This window comes from Branchiostoma lanceolatum, chromosome 5 (assembly GCF_035083965.1).
Source record: "Branchiostoma lanceolatum isolate klBraLanc5 chromosome 5, klBraLanc5.hap2, whole genome shotgun sequence".
NCBI classification, from domain to species: domain Eukaryota; kingdom Metazoa; phylum Chordata; class Leptocardii; order Amphioxiformes; family Branchiostomatidae; genus Branchiostoma; species Branchiostoma lanceolatum.
Window position 1 is genome coordinate 22,861,387 of NC_089726.1, and position 20,425 is coordinate 22,881,811.

Sequence of the window (20,425 nt, forward strand, 5' to 3'; positions counted from 1 at the left end):
AACATTTTTTTTCCTAGGCCTAAATTTCCCAAACAGAATGAATAATGCTTTTCAAATTGGCTTTCCTGAAGATGGATTTCGAGGAACTTTCAGAATTGAAAGCCCACTAACTCGTCAATTCCCCCAAATTCTACGGAAAGTTCCTCGACCTCCATCCTCACGAAAGCCAGTTTGTAAAGCGCTATTCATTCTGTTTAGGAAATTTAGAACACTGATGTCATATAATTCAATCATCAGGTGAGAAATTTAGAACATGTGCACTGACGTCATATAATTCAATCATTAGATGAGAGATTTAGGCTCACTTTACACCCAGCTTTTTGCTACAGCAGCAATATTTCCCACTGTCGGGACGCTGCTGTCAGGAAGCCGCCACCTAGAAAACTGGCAAGACACCCGCGGCGCTGAGATTGCTGTAGTGACCTAACCTGACCTAATTGTGACCTTTGACATAACATGTGGAATCAAAATGTTTCAGATGTTTTTCTTTATCTATCTCATTTGCGTCTTATCCAATATAAGGCAACGAGCAAGGCAACGAGCAAGGCTAGTGCGCAGGAGACAACTGAGATACTGGAAGATGTTGTTGAGACGTCGCTCGGCTAGAATCCACCCTGCTTACCTCCCCGCTGCCATTGCTTTGGCACGGGGTGGCAATCCTATTCACTGGGCGATATGGCGTTATGTAAGGGTACCAGTGACCTTTTGGCAGAAATTTGTCCAGGGCACACTGTGTGATGCGGATGTCTACAAGCGGTTCAGGATGACGAGAGGCACATTTCAATTAGCCCGGGCTATATGCTAATCGCCTAAACCCTGACCTCCCGCTGTCGCGAGTACGACGCGTTCTCATTATATGCACCTTGAAGTCGTCGGGGACTCCCACTGAGCTGATGGGCGACTACTTCGGAGTTGTCGGGAGAAAATTTGAAGACAGCGCCACTACGACAGTGGGAAATCTCTTTACATGGAATTCCTGCTGTCACCTGTCGTAAAGTAAAGTATGTGTAATGTAAAGTGGGCCTTAGATTAGAACACACACGTCATATGATCTAATCATCAGGTGAGAAGTTGCAACCAGTGGAAGATCCCAGAACTATGACGGACTTATGTGAAACGACTTGAAGTAAGAATTTGACTTTGGGATATATTAAGCATAGTATAGTAGGCTTATAAATTTTTTGTGTAGCTTTCCTTTAATAAATTTTGTGTTATGTTCTGTGTAAGACTGGGCCCTCATGAGAAGTTACTGAATTTGAATGTACCCACACAATAGTGTGTATATACATTATGTAAATTAATGGATAATAGAATGAAAATGTTCTTGTCAGGCACCCATGTGATGGAGGGCAGTGGCAAGATGGTGGTGACAGCCGTCGGCTTGAGCTCACAGAGTGGGATCATCTTCGCACTTCTAGGAGCCACTGCAGCTGAGAAACCTGCTGGAGGCAAGGGCGACAGTAAGTTTAGTTTTTTTTTTTTCCATTTTTTGCTAGCATTTTGTGTGGACATGGACTGGTATTCTAATAGTTATCATATATTATATATGTAAATGGAATCTGTTTGTTTTAAAGTCATCAGGAACTAGAAAATACATTCCAAGAGTACAAACATTTGGTGAAAACGTCTCCACCTTGGCAGAGGTACCCATGAAAAATCGTTCTGAATGATAATGTTTTGGTGCTTTGAATCAGGAACTAAATTGAATGCACTTTCTGCCGGGGAAAAATTCTTACATTTCTAAGGTTATATTTGTTGACAGTCAATATCATGTAAAATTATGAAAAAAGTAAACATCTGAAATGAGAAGATATGATGCTTGTTGTGCTTTCATGTAATTCATTGTGTATTTATTACAATATTTTCTCAGCATCCATGGCATAAAATAGCCATCAGCATCCATAATTGCTATTGTTCAATGTACTTTTCACTGTTCTTCACCCCTCTTTCATCCTCTGTATATGTATGTTCCATACACATGTGTTGGATACTAAACAATGGTTAAAGCTAGTGTTGTATTTGATTTATCTTTGTGGTTTTTAAAACCAACAGCAGTTACTAATAACATTTCACTGGTTTAACCAATCTGTGCCTTTTATGTCTTAACAAGTTTAAAGGTCCTTGTAAGGTAAAGAGTTTTTCATCATCAAAATACATTCTGTGTAATACAGTTCTCTTTGGAGATGGATTAATTTAAGGTGAAAAAAGATGGTACATTATGTAAATCATCATTTCAGGAAAATGAAAAAATGCCAAGAAATATCAAATTTAAAGTTCAAAGAATAATAGAAATTGAAAATTCTATATTTTTTAGATTTTCTAGAGAAATTCAAAAAAATTACTGTGCACAAGGTTTAGAAGAATTCCTCAGCACCAAGTGCATATTCCAACACTGGGACCTTTATACTTGACCTGAGTGTGCCATGTCTTTCTATTTGCTGCCTGTGCCTCCTGCATCAGCATGGATGGAGCCAGAGACAAACCCCGTCTCTTCAGTACCAAAACCTCCTGAAATCACCCAAAATGATATCAAGATGGCATGGAAGGGTATGTGGACAGCAACACAGACTGGGCTGTCAGTGATGTTGTAATGTGCCCAGTGTGACTTGTGTTTCCCCAAAAATAATTTCGAATAATTCCTTGCTGGTGTTATTTCCCATTAGGTCAGAACACCACTTAACTATGATATGATGTGCTTTGAAGTTGTTTTCAGTCACATTTTGGGTGAAATCGGCAGCTCATACCAAAAATATTTGGAGCACTGGGAGTAGATTTAGATAGTTAAATCTGTTTAACTTTAAACAAATAACACCAGATTCTTAATCAAGATGTTTTTTCATCAAGTTTAAAGGACTTCACTCCACAGTGTTTGGAACATTGTAATCTGTATTGTCTCAACTGTCTCATATTCCTTCCTTCTCTTCATCTTCCTTCATGTCTCTCACTCACTCACTCACTCACCCACTCGCTCACTCACTCTCACTCACTCACCCACTCGCTCACTCACTCACTCACTCACCCACTCGCTCACTCACTCACTCACTCACTCACTCACTCACTCACTCACTCACTCACTCACTCACTCTCACCCATAGCTTAGTGTCTCCCTTCATGTCTACCTTTTGAAGTTTTTTAATTAAATCACTTCTAGTGTAAGCCATTTTCAGATCAACACCATTTATGTTAAGTATGGTACAGAAATTGCACCTCGGCTGAAAGCTTAGAGTTAGAGACATTTCTGACAGCAAATACAGCATATTTTGCCCATCTCCCTCCCAATGCAAAAATTAAATTCCAAAATCATCCCTGTGCAAAAAAAATTGCCTAAAAGTGAACTATTGCAAACTCATCCCAGACCCGAAATGGAGCTTTTGTCCCCTATGCAAAAATGGATGCTAGAATGGTGCGAATGGACACTCCCAGGGACTCCCACGAGTAATGGACCATTCAGAAAACATCTATTAAGAAAAAAGTGAACTTTGGTGCAATCACCCCAGGCGGGGCTTGGGGTCACTGACCTTCAGGCTGTGTTGTTTACGTTCGTAATTGTGAGAGCTTTTACTCGCAAAGCTACAGACTGTCGAGCGCCGCCGCATATCTTAAGCCAAATTACATGCAGTTTTGAGTGTTGCACAGCCACTGACGTAGTGTTTGTTTATACCGGTACGCTGTGTAGGCCCGACTTGAGCTAAAATTTTTACGCATTATCAGTGGCAAATTTCATTGAGTACAGTACGCCCGCCTCCAGCACATTGCACGTAATTTTTTACCGTGTTTACACCCCCGTGGACGTACATGTAGCTTTACCGACTATTACCATCAACACTTCGCCAGTTTAACAAAACACCCCAACACGCTCCCCGTCCTCTTTGTTTACGTTTTGAGGAGCTGACCTAAGTGCGAGCAAGACAGCACTTGTTCAAACCTTACAGCAGTTGAATGCTCTGCCAGCTGATGAATAAGCCTGATGAATTTCTGCGTCCTTTTACGAGTTCAGAAGTGACTGGAATCGAAGAATACTGTTAGCCATTTTGTTTAAAGAATAACCTCTCCTTGCTCAAACCAAGGAGGTTATATAACCTTGCTCAAAATTTCAAGGGGAATTTGAAAGGCACTTCCTCATTGTCTGTATCCGAACGGACCAATCAGGTCATTGCTTTTACTAAACATCGTGCGCGTATTGGCTGCCGGCGCATGTCGCTTCATTATGGTATGGTAAATGCCGTGGTATTCATAAAAAAATCTCAAAATTGATAATTTTTAAGTAGTGTATGCAAAAAATGATAATGGGTCATTTGGGTAAATATCCAATGCACAACTACACCAAATTTAGGTCCTTTGATTTAAATACCAGGGCACCGGAGGCCAAAAGGTAAGCTGTTGGTCTGAAAATTGCCAGAAAAAATCAATAAAATCGTTTTAAAGGCATTTATCGAAAAAATGAAAAAGAGGTCCAGGTGTACGCACTAACTCTACCTGCATACCATTTTTCTGCTTATTTGGCCCAGGGACGACCGAGATGAATCGATTTGGAGATTTGACAGGAGGAGGAGGAAGAAGAAACATGACCTAAAACAATATATTTTGACCATACTTATAGTATGGGCAAAATATGATAATTATGGATTTTTCCTTTCATCAAGTTTGGACTAGTTTATAACTTTTTATAACTGCATGAAATTGAATTGTAATAAACTAAGTTGATGCAGGCATAAATTTCGACAAGATCATTCTAGACTTAAGTTTATAGTATACTTAATGTGTTTTCTTCTTAAATTTAATTTTGTGCTTTATTTTGTTTTCTTTTGTTTTGCTCGTCATGTTAGAATCAGAGTACATAAAACAGGTTTTTATCTAAAACTAGAGTTCCACGACCTCATATCTTCGCCAAATGATATTGACCTTCACGACTAATGAGGTTTTTCATTGATGATATAATCCTAATTTCCATTTACAAATGTATGATATCGATCGATGATCTTGTCCACCCAAATAACACAAGTTGTCCAAAGTACGAAAGTCTTATTTTAAGTTAGCAAAGACAGCTATTCTAACATTTTCTCAATTATGTAAATGTGGCCCTGATTTACATAATTTATGTTTGATGAACTTACAGATGCTGCAAGTATCAAATTCCTGCCATTTATCACTATGGAATTATGGTGTTTCCTCATCAATTATGCATATTGGCCCCTATATGCATAATTACCATCTATCTATATCAAATTAGTAACAAACCAAAAATCATGCTGATCCATTGACCCCTTCTTGTCAATCTTGAGTTATTACCAAATGAAGGGCGCACAGCTGAGTGACCTAAATCCTAAGCCAGGACATCCTCCAGGTGTCCCTGAGTAGAGGTCGATTAACAGCTTTCAGTGGAATTATACATTACTGCCTTTAATTGTGTAAATGAAGTCCTGATTTGCATACTATACATTTCATTATGTTAATCATCACCTGAAGTACCTAATGAAAATACACCAAACCCTGCATGAGTTATCCTCCTCCAAAGTTTCATACATAAAGGCCCACTGCAGCTCAAAACAAGCCACCAAGAGGCCCAAACTTACACCACTTGTTCCCTGCCCCAAGACCTATCCACTATAAAAAAAATCATGAACCTGGCCCATTATCGAACTTGACCTTCCTTTCTGTAAACCCTACCCACCCACTAAATATCATGCAGAACCATCAACAGCTTCTTGTGTTATGTTGGCGACATACAAATACACATAAACACAAAGCCTGCTGCAGTACTGACGGAAAATGCCAGGGGAACCATTTTTAAACTTTCCTCTGTTTCCACAACCGCTACACACGTACCAAAAATCATGAAGATCCTTCAACGCTTCCGTCACTTTCTTTGCCTACATACAAACACACAAAAATGCAAAGTCCGCTGCAGTACTGTTGGAAAATGCCAGGTGAATCATTTTCAAACTTGACCTCCCTTTGCACAACCACTACACATACACCTACTGAAAACCATGAAGATCCATCAAAGGTTTCTCGAGTTATGCTCTTGACATACATACAGACCCACCCAACAGCTGGAGCAACTGAAAACATAATCTTCTCGGCGAAGATAATTATTTTGGGCTGCATGCCCAGGACACAGAAGCCAGCTTAAAGCCAATGCAAACATTAGTTTTAATAACTTAATAAATAAGACTCTTTGTACACAACCAAGAGATTTATTCAACTGACGTTTTGGTGACCATCCGTCACCTTCTTCAAGGCAATTCTGACTGGTTCACATTGCAATGCAGCACAGGTGTCGCTGCTTATAGATGCGTTCCCAAAAGCAAAGTATTTAGTACATATATACAGAAGTGTAACACAAACACAACTATTGAGCAAAAAGAGTCTTTTTATTCAGTGTCTTACCAACCTGATGAAACTATTCACGGATTAATTTTGATAATCGGGTATTCCAAGATCAGGGTGTACTAATGTGTTGCACTTGGGACGATTTTTCAAGTTTCACATTTTTTCACTTTCAGTACAGAAAATTGTACTATAAGTACATGCTATGCATGGCACTTTTTAAATTTTTGGATAATGACAAGCAGTTCAAAAGTTCTGCTCTTTGACTGACTTTTAGTATTTGTAGAGCATAAGTAGCAGTATAAGCAGTATACGGACACTACACAAAAAAGCTGTCATCTTCTACTTTTCCTTTTTTTACTGTATGTCAACAAAATGTTAAATGTATTATGAATTAAGGAAGTAAACTTTACGTCCAACACAAGAATGAATTGAGACTTACCCAAATTTTCGACTGACTCCATCAACCTTGTTCATGGAATTGACCCATCTACATACTCATATGATGTGACGCCAGAGACACGTGACCGTAGTAGCGGGTCGTACGTGCCAGATAACTTGTGTCGCAGATAACAAGCAAGATGAGAACTCTTATTTTGTGTTACATATGAATATACCATGTGTAACCTGCAGAGTAGCGGGTTCTTTTGCCATATTTTTTCATACAAGGAGACATTTTGATAAAATTTGCAAAATAATACATTTTTGATAACGTGTCATGCTCATTAATAAATGCACCGTAAGAAAGTTTGATTGATTTATGTTAAGTTTTCAGCGAAACCTACATGTATTATACCACCAGCAAGTGTCAACATATTACTAAATTCTTAATTTCAATTTTTGGTCACACTTTATTAAAAAGCTTTTTTTTAATGGCATTAACAGCATAACATGAATTTTATGCTAATTTCTGGCATTAAGTTGGTCATAGCATAATGTTTTGGACATCTATCTGCCAACAAGCGTCAGGATTGTCTGTAAAATAGTTGTATTTGGATAATATATTTAATTTGATAAATATCAACAGAATGTTATCATAAGTACGATATAAGGATGCTAAAACAATGCAGCATACTATTGGCGCACCCTGATCTTGGAATAGCTCAATGGAAAGACGTTTCAGATGGAGAAAGAAATGTCAGCAAATGACAGAAGACACAGTTAGGCGAAGAAAAACCTGTCCTTTTCATTTTTCCCTAGTAAATTCTACCCTGCCTGTCTTGGCAGACCTGCCTTCCTGGGTGTCTGTGGCTACCTCAGTATGTTTTATTTTTGATGTTTAACTAAGTTTGTTTGTGGCGTGACTTGAAACCCCTGGGCCTCCTCCATATGATCATAGCAGGTAGTAGTAACCAGCACACACATGTGTCAACACTGCAGGACTGAATTGTAATAATCTCCTCCCAACATTTTGGCATCTTTTGCAGATAACATTGCAGGTCTTTTTCTTTGTCAAAGTGCAAAATCCTTTTGCAGATTTTACTTATATCAGACTTTTGTCTTAATTTGTAATTCAAGCATTCTTAATTCATCCTTTCAAGTAAGACCATTAGCACCTAGTAATCTGTCTGGTATTACTTCACCCATGTCGTCCAAGCTCTTTCATGTCTGCTGAGGATCTCCCTTTCAGACTATGTTGCATGTTTCACCCATGCACCTTACTGTATTTTGTTGTTGCTTGCATTCTGAAGTGTTGTACAGTATTAAAACTTCTTTCACCCATCATTCTCCATTTCAGCACATTTCCATTGGCTACCAGAAAGCTGTTTCAGACCCGGGTCACTACGGCCACACCAATTTTGTCAGTCTTCGTTCTCGGATTGCGGCTTTTTTTTTTCTGATCTAGAAAAAAAAAATCATCAAAAGATCACAATGTATCACAGGATAATTATGAATCAACTCCCTTGTCTTGCTAGTGTTCCATGAGTAATCCTGGGCTCGAAATTCATATCTGAGAGTAGATGCACTGGTGCATCAGCTATTAAACCTAAAAATTTAGGTGCATAGAAAGAACTTTGAGTGCACAATATGAGAACCTTGATGAGATGAAGTAGAATGTCAGCAAAATGTAAATTGATAGACTTTTTTTGTGTTCCCGCGTGATGCAAGCTATGACCCCACGTACGCAAATGTATGACCTCACACCACCGGAACCAGCCGACAACAACGGCAATCCAATTGTCTTTGCGTTCACACTTGATTTTCGATCGGATTGGATTGGTTTTATCCTTCCCAAACTACCTCCGGGAGGTGGATTGCAAATAATCCGATCCAGGCAAAGCCAATTTTATTGGGAGCGTTCACACTGCAAAAATCAATCATGATTGGATCATTTCTACCGGGAGTAATATGTGTAACTGGGGCTTTAGGTGCACAGCTCCAATTTTGGGTGCACAAAAGTGCAGTATTTCGAGCCCTGATATTGTGTTGTAGACATTCAAATGAAGTCAGAGGAGTTGTTAACAGTTTTCCAAGTATCAGTTCATGAGAATTTAGAAAGTGTCTGTTAGAGCAAGGAGTTTATATTTCCTTTCTTCTTGTCCAGAAATGCTTTTGTTGTGTCACACAGCTGAGCACCTGCATTGTACATTGTACAGTTATGTAAATCTTTTACCAATGCACACAGTATCGACATTTTATTAAGCTTGTTCACTTGGAATGTTACAGCTAGTTAATATTACTTTGTTTTATATTAGGTATCAGGTGTAAATCCCCAATTTTGTTTTATTGCAATACTATAACATGTTTGTATTTGTCCTATTATGAAACAGGTTGCAAATACTGTTACTGAAGAGATTGCTGTCATTGTTCTGTAGTGTTGGTATACACACACACAAATGACAGTTTTCTGTCAATCAGCAATGGGTCAATGTTCACCAACTACATGTGCCATGTGGGCTACACATCCCATTTATCTTGGATAAGTACTGAAATAACATTATGAATTGATTACTTTTGTTGGCATACATGTAACAGAAGGACCTCAATGTTTTCTGCTTCACTGTATTGTTGTTGGGTTTGGCCTGTGTGAATGTCATCCTGAATTTGGTTTTTATTTGACCTTTGTAGGAAAGAAGGCAAAAAGCATTGAGGATACGAACCCTGTTCCTAAGGCTGCAGCTCCATTAGGTGAGTGGTCTGTACAAAGGACAACAAACAAGTTTAGGCCACACTTACTTGATTTAGTGGATGACATCCTTATGTGAATCGATTTTCTCCAGTTAAAAAAAAAATGAAATAATGGCCAGCTGGATCTACAGAAAAAAACATTTGCAACATTGCTGTGAATTGTGAAAATAAACAATAACTGTGAATCTGTCCACATGTCATAAAGAGTTTCAAAAATATCCTCTCGTGCAAAGGAAACGTATGCTCCAAATGTCGGCGTTTCGATTCCTGTATAAAAGTCGGGGTGACTTTAGGCTGGAGCCTGATGAATCCCTCATTTTTGAACCGTAAAATCAAAACCATACAATTGATTTTAATTGGCCCAAATATGTACAGAAAATCCTTTATTTTTGCAGTTACCTTAGAATCCTTTTTGGCTTGGATTTTTTATATTTCGAATTTGAAATATTGTAAAGATCGGAAAAAAAGCTAAAAATTGCAAGGTTTTACCATTCAAGACCCATTTTTTAACAGTGCCCGCATTTTTCAAAAATCCATAAGACAGAAACCTCGGGAAAACCGTTTGCCGTCAATGGGGCAAATTTAACGCTTTTCGGTCCCGATCAAAATATGATGTTTGCACACATGTCATGCCGCACGGATACGGGATAACCAGGGTTGGACAAGTATGGTTGCCCGATTGCCCAGGGCAAGTGAAAGTGCTGTTCGGGCAAGTGGATGTCCTCCCCCACTTGCCCGATCGGGCAAGTAAGATTTTTTCATGCAGTCTGTTTCAAAACAAACTTTATTCCAGTGAAGGATCACAAAAACACCACACAACAATGTATCTTATCATTAGAAACTACATTTCTCTCAAAATATTCCAAAAGATTATGAATTCAACCCAAAACAGGACAATTTGGCTCACATAGTACATGTAAACAAACACCCATGGCTCTCTCTGTTGGTGGACCTGCTGGCATGAAACTTTGCAACATCAAATCCTTTGAAACATGATATCCCTGTGAGCACTCTCAATGTAGCATTTTCCTTCTTTCATTGAACAGCAACATTGTGGATATGACACACTCTGAGGGTTCCCACAACATTTTAACTGATTGAGTTTATATTCAGAATATTCTAAATTTCTGTTCAACTTCTATATGTTAATACTGCAAAAAATCATTTGAAGGTGTTGTTTGATGTACATGTATGGATTGATATTGACTAATGTTATCTAAAAAATACAAATTTCACAACAATGATTCAAAACCAGCCTTAGTTGTATTAGATCCACAACACTCTAAATGTAACTTTTCCATCATATGACAAATACCTGATTTTTTCTTCTGTTTACTAAAGAAATAGGAGAAGAATAATAGCCCTCAGTGAACACAGGAATATTGTAGTACTGGATCAAAGGAATGATTGACACACAACATTTGCTGACAACTTGAATGTTGTTCTTTATGTTATATAAGCCTGTGTCTTTACCTTAGACTTTTTGCCAAAATTCTTTTTCAATTTTTTTCCGTATCGCTCTGATTTTATTTCTGAAAAATCTGAGAAGCAACAAATGAAATTGGTGTGGTTTAAGTTAAAGAAGATACGTTGTAATATCATGCTTCTTACGGTCATGACATCCACACAGCTTGGTCTTGTAGCGGTAGTTAAATCTTTGCTATAATTACATGCTTAACAAGACATTTTTACTGAAAAATAACAGAATTCATTACTGCAAGCAAAAATGCAAAGAAAAAATGTCATTTAGATTTCGGGCAAGTCAAAAGTTGGTTCGGGGAAGTAGATTTTTTTTCTACTTGCCCGATAGGGCAAGTGAATTTTTGAAAACTTGTCCAACCCTGATAACTAATAGAGGCGTAAACAATCCTTGAATGTTCTAGTTCACAAACAACCACGCCTGTAACTTCTTTACATGTTGATTAACCACAGCATTATGTCAGCATAGATTAATTGTCTAGCAAATGAATTGTATTTGTGAATAACACAGTTTGGTTCTGATGTGAGGCAACCAGGGAAAGAGGGCCTGCCAGGGCAGATTTTCAGTGGATACTTGCGAATGACCTCAGGTGACCCCAAATCAAATACGCGTTCTGTTCAATGTTACGCCAATCACGTCAGACCAAACGTGATGGAATATGATTCGGGATCAAAAAAAGTCTGGGACTTTTGAGGCTTAATTTGACCACCGTGAAAGAGATGCTCTAAACTTACATTTCTAGACTTCACCTGGTCACAACTATACAATCATTGTCTAGTGTGTCTAATACAGTAGAATCCGCTTAATTGCACACCCCATTTGCCAGCGTATTTGGTGCAATTATCCGGCTGGTGCAATTATGCGAAATTGCCCTGCTGGACCGGTAGTGCACTGTATCATACAGGAGGTGAATAGTTTATAAACCTCGGTGTGCTGTATGAACTTGTTAGTACGCATCTAGATGTTAGAAAGCTTTCGTTATACAGGTACAGTACGGTAACACGGTAGATTCCACCTCTTGTTAGGGCCACGTTTATGTATTAAAACATCCTTCGGGTGAATGTAAGAAGTTTCTAGGACGCAGATTCAGCTCTGCCATAACAGATGATCACGTCAGCACCGCACCGTCAAAAGCGACTGCTATGTCCGTCCTCGCGTCTGTAGCCCTTGCTGAGTCACTGTGCGTTTTCCGACTAGATCAGAGAACTGCGACTAGATGTACTTTTATTATTGCAGCCGTATGTGAATATAGCGCTGTCGCGAACCTAAAACCTCCGATAACACCCCATTTCATCCTTAACGCGAAATCAAATCCCCGCGAACTTAAATAAATTCACAGTAATAAGACAGTGTACAGACCAATCTTTATTGAGTACAGCATGCTGTCTGCCAAAACGCAATACCGCCTTTGGCAGCCGTGCGTCTCATTATGGTGCCGACACGCCCCGGGACCCGCCCGGGACCTCCCATACTATCGCTATCAACGTGATTGTCAATGGAGACCACCTTCTTTTGTCAGTGAAAACAATTTTAGACATATTGGCGGTATTGTGCCTCTACATAGGCACTTATCGGCTCATTTGTACCGCGTTTGCCGATTTTAGCGCACCTTTTTAGTTAACTTGTGGAGGATTTTTGAAAAAATTTGGTGCAGTTATCCGGCATTGGTGACAATGCGCCGTGCAGATATGCGGAGTCACTAACAATGCAGTGAATGGGAACCAGTTTGGGATTTTGGGATTCGGTGCTGTTAAATGGAAGGTGCGTTGATCTGAGGTGCAATTAAGTGGCTTCTACTGTACTATGTAAAACCTAATATAGCAGGCTCCTGACCAAACACTGGGCACATCAACACTTTCCGTTTCAACTTTGACCTTTGGAAAACCTGCTCACTGCTTAGATATCGTTAACCAAATGTCTCACCACGTGTGCATAACCTGAACGACTGGGGAAGTTTCTCAACATAGCAGGAGACCTACTAAAACATACCTGGCATAAAATTTCCCCACTTTTTCCAAAAATTTCCAGACAAAAGGGCTTTCTGTGATTCAAGCATGATGAGAAATCCTGATCCCCCATCATAAAGGTTACCGGTATGTGCACACCCTTAACACTGCGCTATAGGAGAACTGCTTCATTATTTCTGATACAAGTACTGTATGTTACTGCCAGATCCAATTGGGGCGTCACCAAGCAAGGCAGATGGCCGTCTGCCTCCCCTGCAGAACGCCCCCCAGCCACCCGCCATGGAATTGAAGGAGGTGAGCCTGAGGGATGAGCCTGATGGGAAGGTGGACTCGCCCACTGCGCCCAGCTCCCCTGGGGAGGAGGTGGACGGAGCCGTGAAGCAGTCCAAGTCAACTAGCTTCCCCAGGAAGGAGAAGTCTGTGCTACAGACTAAACTCACCAAGCTGGCTGTACAGATCGGATATGCAGGTTAAACTGCCTTTACTTGTTCTATCAGATTACCAGCTCTGAGTCTACTGCAAGAAAGATGACAACTTCAGGACTGGTGAAGAATTTTGTTGGATTGGGGCAATAGTCCAGTTTGTTACAGGAGATGGAAAAAAAGACCTCAAACTCTAGAATTTTAATATTGACAGAGATGCTTATCATACAAGTGTACAGCAAACATGTGATTAGGTCCATGGTGGGCAGATATAGGCCACAGTGTTCATAAAGAAATCAGCAGAACAGCGTGCTGCTAGTTATGTGAAATGTATGGAACATTAGCATGATTAAATCTCTTGTTTTCCTCAGGGTTTGCTGTGTCAGTCCTGACCGTCATCATCCTGATCATCAGCTTCTGTGTGAATACATTTGCCATCCAGGGGTTACCCTGGAACAACTACTACATCCAGTTCTTTGTCAAGTTCTTTATCATCGGTGTAACTGTACTGGTGGTGGCTGTACCTGAGGGCCTACCTCTTGCTGTGACAATCGCTTTGGCATACTCTGTCAAGGTGAGGATGATCTTTTTCTTCACAATCAGGCCAAACCAATTTAGTTTCTTTGATCTCTGATTTTTGCAGGAAAAAGATGGCGTGATTGGACGAAATAAAATAAAAAGGCATTGTGTGATGCACCCAAATGACACACTGGCTACAAACAAAGTCAACAAAAATGGCTGGATAACATTTCATACAATGAATTTTCAACTTTTAATGTATTCATTCTATGCATTAACAAATAGGGGGGAAAAATGTAACAACTACGAAAACAAGAACTTTTGGTATGGTATATGATTATGGGTGGATACCGGTTTGCGGGACATGATTCGGACCTTTATAACATCCAAGAACCGAGTCCAAAAAACCTAAAGCCAAAAACCTGAGTCCAAAAAAACGGAACAAAGTACAGATATATTTCTCTATTTTGTTTCATAAAAAGTGTTTTGAGTCTCCCCTCTGACAAAAAAGGCATTTAAAACAAGTGCAATATTCAAATATCAAACACTGGTTTATCTTGAAAGTCTTCTCCCCAATAACTTTTATAGTTGTGCATGTCATTATGATTTCTCTATGCTTGATATTGGTCTAATAAAACAAAACATTAACTGGACAGGATCAGGTCCAAGTTCAGGTCCGGACCTGAACCTAAATCTCTGGACCTAAACTTGGACTTGAACCTTATTAAGCCGAACCGGTATCCACCCCTATATATATGATCATTTTAGACTTGATACAAGTCAATAATGGTACATGTGGTCTTCATCTTTAATCAGAAACAAGTGCTTTTGAAACAATATTGGCAACATAAAAAGATGTTGCCATGGCGACGGTGGTCTCTGTTAACGTTCTCGTTTTTAGCCCACATGCAAATAAGGACCTCGCATAAATCATATCAGTCGATCACCTTCTCTACCAAAATAACACAAGTTGTCTAATGTATGAAAATCTTGTTTTCACAAAAAAAGATATCGTACCATTTCCTCATAAATTATGTAAATGAGGCCCTCTATGCAAGATTTGTGTCTAATAGTGGCCACATTTACTTAACTTCCAAATGTTGCAAAAATGAAATCCCCATCATTTACCACTATGAATTTATAGTATTTTGTCATTAATTATGCAAATAGAGTATCAATTTGCATAATTGATATCTATCGATATTTGTCTCTTTCTCAGTTACATATGTCATGTGTTTGAGGGTCCTATAATAGAATTCAGCTGATTTATTAACTGTCCTCATTAATTATGCAAATCAGATATTGATTTGCATAATCGGCATATGATTATGTAAATCATTACTTAAGCTATCTACACACCAAAAATTATGATGATCCGTCATCCCCTTCTTGCGTTATTCTCTTTCAAAGTTTGAGTCAAAATCAGCTCCTGCAGTTCCAAAAAAAGCCGCTAGAGGGTCCAAATCTACAGGACATATTTTCCTAACAAAGAGCTATCGACCACTTAAAAATCATGACTATAGTGTGTTCAGAAGTCGAGATTTGAAAAGTGAAAGTTCCCCTGCAGTACCATAGAAAGTCGCTAGGGGGCCCAAAATCCAATCATTACAAAGTCTCCCACAGACCTACCCACCTACAAAATATGAAGGCAATACATCCCGGCATTCTTGAGTTATCGTCCCATGGACTTTCACATTCCTGTACAATACCTAGAATTCTTGCAATCTGCACACAATATAGTAAAAATTTGGCTCGCCCCTGAGGCGTTGCCAAAAAGCTGGCAATATGGCGGCACAGCTGGTATCGAAATTGAAATTGGTAAACCTATTTTGGTGTTAAGTAATAAAGGTGAATATGCGACAATCCTGAAAAAGGGTCTTATTGACATTACTGAGCAAGGCTAATTACCTACATGTATATACTTGTTTTTGATATGTGGATGGCTTAAGTGATACTTGATACAATGAAATGGTAATGATCCAAATCTAATTTGCATAATAAATTGGTAAATTTTATTGATTGACACGTACCTGTGGACTAGAGTGTGTACATTAAAGAGTGTGATATACATCTAGTACTACGTGTTTGACTGTATGACTAACACATCATCATCCCATCTAGAAAATGATGAAAGACAACAATTTGGTTCGCCACTTGGACGCCTGTGAAACTATGGGTAATGCAACAGCCATCTGCTCTGACAAGACGGGTACCCTGACCACCAACCGCATGACAGTCATGCAGATCTTTGTGGGAGAGAAGCATTACAAGTCTGTGTCCGACTGCGCCAGTCATATCCAGCCCAAAGTCATGGACTTACTTGTGGATGGAATTGCCATCAACAGTGGCTATACCTCCAGACTCCTGGTAAGTACAAAATGCAGTTGACTCATCAGAATCTACAGGTTTGAATCCCAAGCAGTTAGCTAATGGGCAGATATTAGAGTTGAGCCTTCTCATTGTAGCCTAACATAAGAAGCACTGAAACAATATTTACCCAAAGTTAAATCTCAAACACTCTTTTCCACCAGAAAGTCAAAAGGGTCTACTTTAAAACCATGCAAAGAAAGCAGGGTTGATCAGCTCAAAGTCAAACTACGAGAAAACATGTATCCATCAACATGACCCAACAACTCGCATTTGTCCTTACAACAACTAAACAAATTTTGACCACAATAGAAGAGACTCTGTCCTGTTATATTGAACAGGGCTCTGTGGCCTGTGGATGTCAAGCAAACCCTAATCAAGCACTGTAATCAACAAGACATCATATTTTCTCATAGTTGAGGAATACTTTGTTTGGTTAAGGAAAAATAATTTAATCCTTTTACATGTAGTAGATGTCAGTAGCTTTGGTACCAATCCAGACCCAAATAATTTTTTTCTTCTTCTCCATAGCCACCCGATGATGATCGAGAGGGAGGGCTTGCCAAGCAAGTTGGGAACAAGACAGAGTGTTCCCTGCTTGGCTTAGTGGTGGGACTGAACAAGGACTACCAGGCTGTCCGTGATGAGTGGCCCGAGGAACGTCTCTACAAAGTCTACACATTTAACTCTTCCCGCAAGTCCATGAGCACTGTCGTCCAAAAGGAGGATGGCAGCTTCAGACTGTATTCCAAGGGTGCTTCTGAGATAATGCTCAGGAAGTAAGTACATTTACATTATGATATGTACATCTTCCTCAGTTTTGTTCTGTACATGTATGTTGCACAGGTGTTGGAATGAATTACATGAAATCAAAACGTACAATGTCATGTATTCTATATTTATGTGCTATTCCAAGATCAGGGTGCGCCAATGGCATCCTGCATTATTTTAGCATTCTTACTTTGTATTTATCACATGCTGTTGATATTTACCGCTATCAAACATTCTATTCAAATACAATTATTTTCCAGACATTACTGAAGATTTTTGGTAGATAGATGCCAGAAATTAACATAAAATCTGTGTTATGCTGTAGCACTTAAAAGTTAAAAATGCCAATTTTTGGGATAATTTGTATACTATAGCCACAAAAATAGAATCAAGAAGGTCATGACCACTGTAGTGTTTTGTTAAGATTTGCTCAATCCAATATGATTCGCTGAAAACTGGACAATTATTGGAAGATCTATCTTTCCTAGAGCACAGTTATCAATGTGTTTTACTCATTATCAAAAATGCATTATTCCACACAATATGCTAAAATATCTCAAGGAACAAAAAAAAGGTGAAAGAACTGGCCATTTGGCACGTTATACATGATATATTCAAAATCATATGTAACACTAAATAAGTGGCGCTGTTTATATCTTGCTTGTACATCCATGGTGGAAGAATTATTCGTTCACAGAAGACATGTTACACATAAAAACAACAATATTATAACTTCACTTCCCTTGTGATATGTGTTTTGAGGTCGCAAAATCTCTGAAACGGCAGAAAATGTTGGTAAACAACAGCATGTTTCACCCTCGAAACATGGTGGTGAGACTTTCAGCTTCACACTTTCAGGCGTGGTGACAGTAAAACTAGCAGACATTGCATAGCGCGGATTACAATCTTCACCGCGATACTGTAAATGCGTGAAAAATATTATATTTTTGGGCAACGATAGACACAGAAGGCCATTTATATTTTCAGAGGGTTAATTCACAAATTTAGCGGTTATACACGGTTTCTAGTGTCAACATGTAACCCGGGGACCGAGCAAAAACGGTCGCGATGGACAGGTAGTGGTGCGGACCGGTTCGGCCGAACCGGTTCTGGACTTGTAAAACGTTTCGGTCCAAGTAAAAAAAAACGAAACGCTGAGAACCGGTTCTGGAAATAAATAGCACTTATGTACATATGTACATCCTCTGCTTTGTTCTTAACTACCTAAAACCTTCCATAAACAAGAGTTCCAAGACCTCATATCTCCATGAACAATTCTATTCATGCAAATGACTTACACATTTGCATAATATATGCTTGGTCATAAATACCTTTATCTAACCTACACATGTTGCGATATTGGCAGTCCTATAATTTTCCAATTAGATGAATTATAGTGTTTTTGCATTAATTATGCAAATTAGGAATTTATTTGCATAATTGGTATCCGTTGATGCTCCACTTTTCATAAACTACATATGTTATATGTATTTAAGGTCTCGGACCGGAGTTTTTTTGCGATTTCGTATGTAGGCCGACACCCTCAGGTCGACGGGCTACAATTCCGCCAAGAAAAGTAGGACGGAAAATGTAATCACATGGTCTAAAAGCGGTTTTCTGCTGTTTTCCGATGTATTTATCGGTATTGTCCGTTGTCCCTTTATTTTGGGTAGAAACCATAGTAAAATGTGAATTTGGCACCCGAAAATTATCATTTTTTTACACTTTTTTGATCGTATCTGCTCGGAAAAAACGAGTTTTCCTGGGGTCACAAAAAATAAAAAAGTCATGTGATAACTTTTTCGCAATCTCCGATGTCGCAAATTCGGTGAAAATGCATTAAAAACGATGCTATTTGGGTCATCAGGCGAGAAAACCGCATCACCGTTGCCGCGGACTAATACAAAAAAGGCTTCGATAGCGAACCAACTGCACCGCGCCCAAAAATACTACAACTCACGGGCTTTTCAGAAGATTCAAAATATTCATGCACAGCTAAAACCATCACCAAGCAATCTCGGGCAGAAATCGGGGTGACGACCACGCACTTCCGGCAGATTACCGGGTCATGACCCAACCCCCGGTCACAATTGAACTCCGACCCGGAACCTTGAGTCTGATAATGGAAAACACTGCAAATATAGTTTCTCCTCATTAGCTTTGCAAATTAAGTCCCAATTAGCATAATTTGCACTTCATTGTGTATATCTCTATCTAAGCTACCTGCATACTAAATATAATGGAAATCCGTTGTTCCTTTGTTCAGTTATTCTCCTTAGAAGATTTTCACAAAAACGCCCCTGCAGTTCCAGAGGAAGCTGCTAGGGGGCCCAAACCTACACCACTTCTTTATTGCATCACAAGCTATCTGCCACCCAAAAATCAAGACCACAGCACGTCCAGGTCAAAAGATACAAAAATTGAAGTTCTGCTGCAGTACCAAGGTCACATACCAGGGGGCCCAAAATCGACTTTGACTTTCGGCTTCACAGCACCCGCCCACATACCAAATATCATTGTAATCCATCAAGAGGCTCTTGAGTTATGCTGACTGGAGTGGTGCGGAAACACAAACAGACAAACAGACACACCCAAAACAATATCTCCATTTTTCATGGAGATAATCACGAACTTTGCGACGGAAAAGACGCAAACATTTGTTATCGCTAAGTTGGCTTCTGAATATGTCAGCTACTAGTAATGGAAGTCTCGCAAATGCCCGCGAGATGTGGGTGACGTCAGGGGAACCTAGCAATGTGATTGGCTTAGCCATAACATGGGTCACGTGTATCCCCAGTGGGCGCCATTTTGGACCTGACTTTCTTACCTCCTGCATAATTTGACGGGCATTGTAGCCGGGAATCTACAGTGCTGGGAATGGTGCGTGTCACAGGGGGCAAGTCGGCAGTTTGTGACAATTTCCAGCTGTGTTTGGAAGTGACCCAGTGTGCCAGGACGCCCGGGAGTATAGCAAGGCACTTGAGACGCGACATGCAGGTCACCACGCCACGCTTGGTAGAGAGCATGTTATGTTCTGAATACACACGTTGTACTGCAGTTGGTCTGTGTGTGAATTATTTTTCCCTAGTTTATAGGGCTTATAGTTACAAGTCCGGACTTGAACCGAAACATCTGGACTCGAGTCCGGACCGGAACCGAAACCGGAACCCACGTTTCGGTCCGCACCACTATGGACAGGTGGTCGCCATGAAGAGGATTCCACTCATGTTTCCAGGTCGAGGTGTTCAAAAACAGTGTACTACGTAGATGGCTGGAAAATTATATGATTTTAGACAGCATGACCCCCACCAGGTTCAATTCTCATTGACAGAAAGATCCTACAGAAATTACATTTTCTTTCATCGTTGTAATATTTGTATGCTACAAATTTTCGTCATACTTTTGACTAAAAAATGTCTATGATCTCGCAGCGCCCTCCC

The 20,425-nt window shown here is 39.6% G+C and overlaps 1 protein-coding gene across 4 annotated transcripts in view; it reads left to right on the forward strand.

The window, feature by feature from the left end:
• LOC136435751 (plasma membrane calcium-transporting ATPase 2-like) overlaps positions 1–20,425 on the forward strand; it is a 92,224-nt gene that overhangs the window by 53,689 nt on the left and 18,110 nt on the right. For 2 of the 4 annotated variants that reach the window (XM_066429444.1, XM_066429448.1), the window contains exons 6-12: positions 1,332–1,460; positions 2,461–2,547; positions 9,400–9,459; positions 13,112–13,375; positions 13,700–13,902; positions 15,969–16,214; positions 16,746–16,993. In XM_066429444.1, coding sequence (XP_066285541.1) covers positions 1,332–1,460; positions 2,461–2,547; positions 9,400–9,459; positions 13,112–13,375; positions 13,700–13,902; positions 15,969–16,214; positions 16,746–16,993 — 1,237 coding nt within the window. The remainder of the gene's footprint in view (positions 1–1,331; positions 1,461–2,460; positions 2,548–9,399; positions 9,460–13,111; positions 13,376–13,699; positions 13,903–15,968; positions 16,215–16,745; positions 16,994–20,425) is intronic. The other 2 variants (XM_066429445.1, XM_066429446.1) reach the window with 2 other exon arrangements.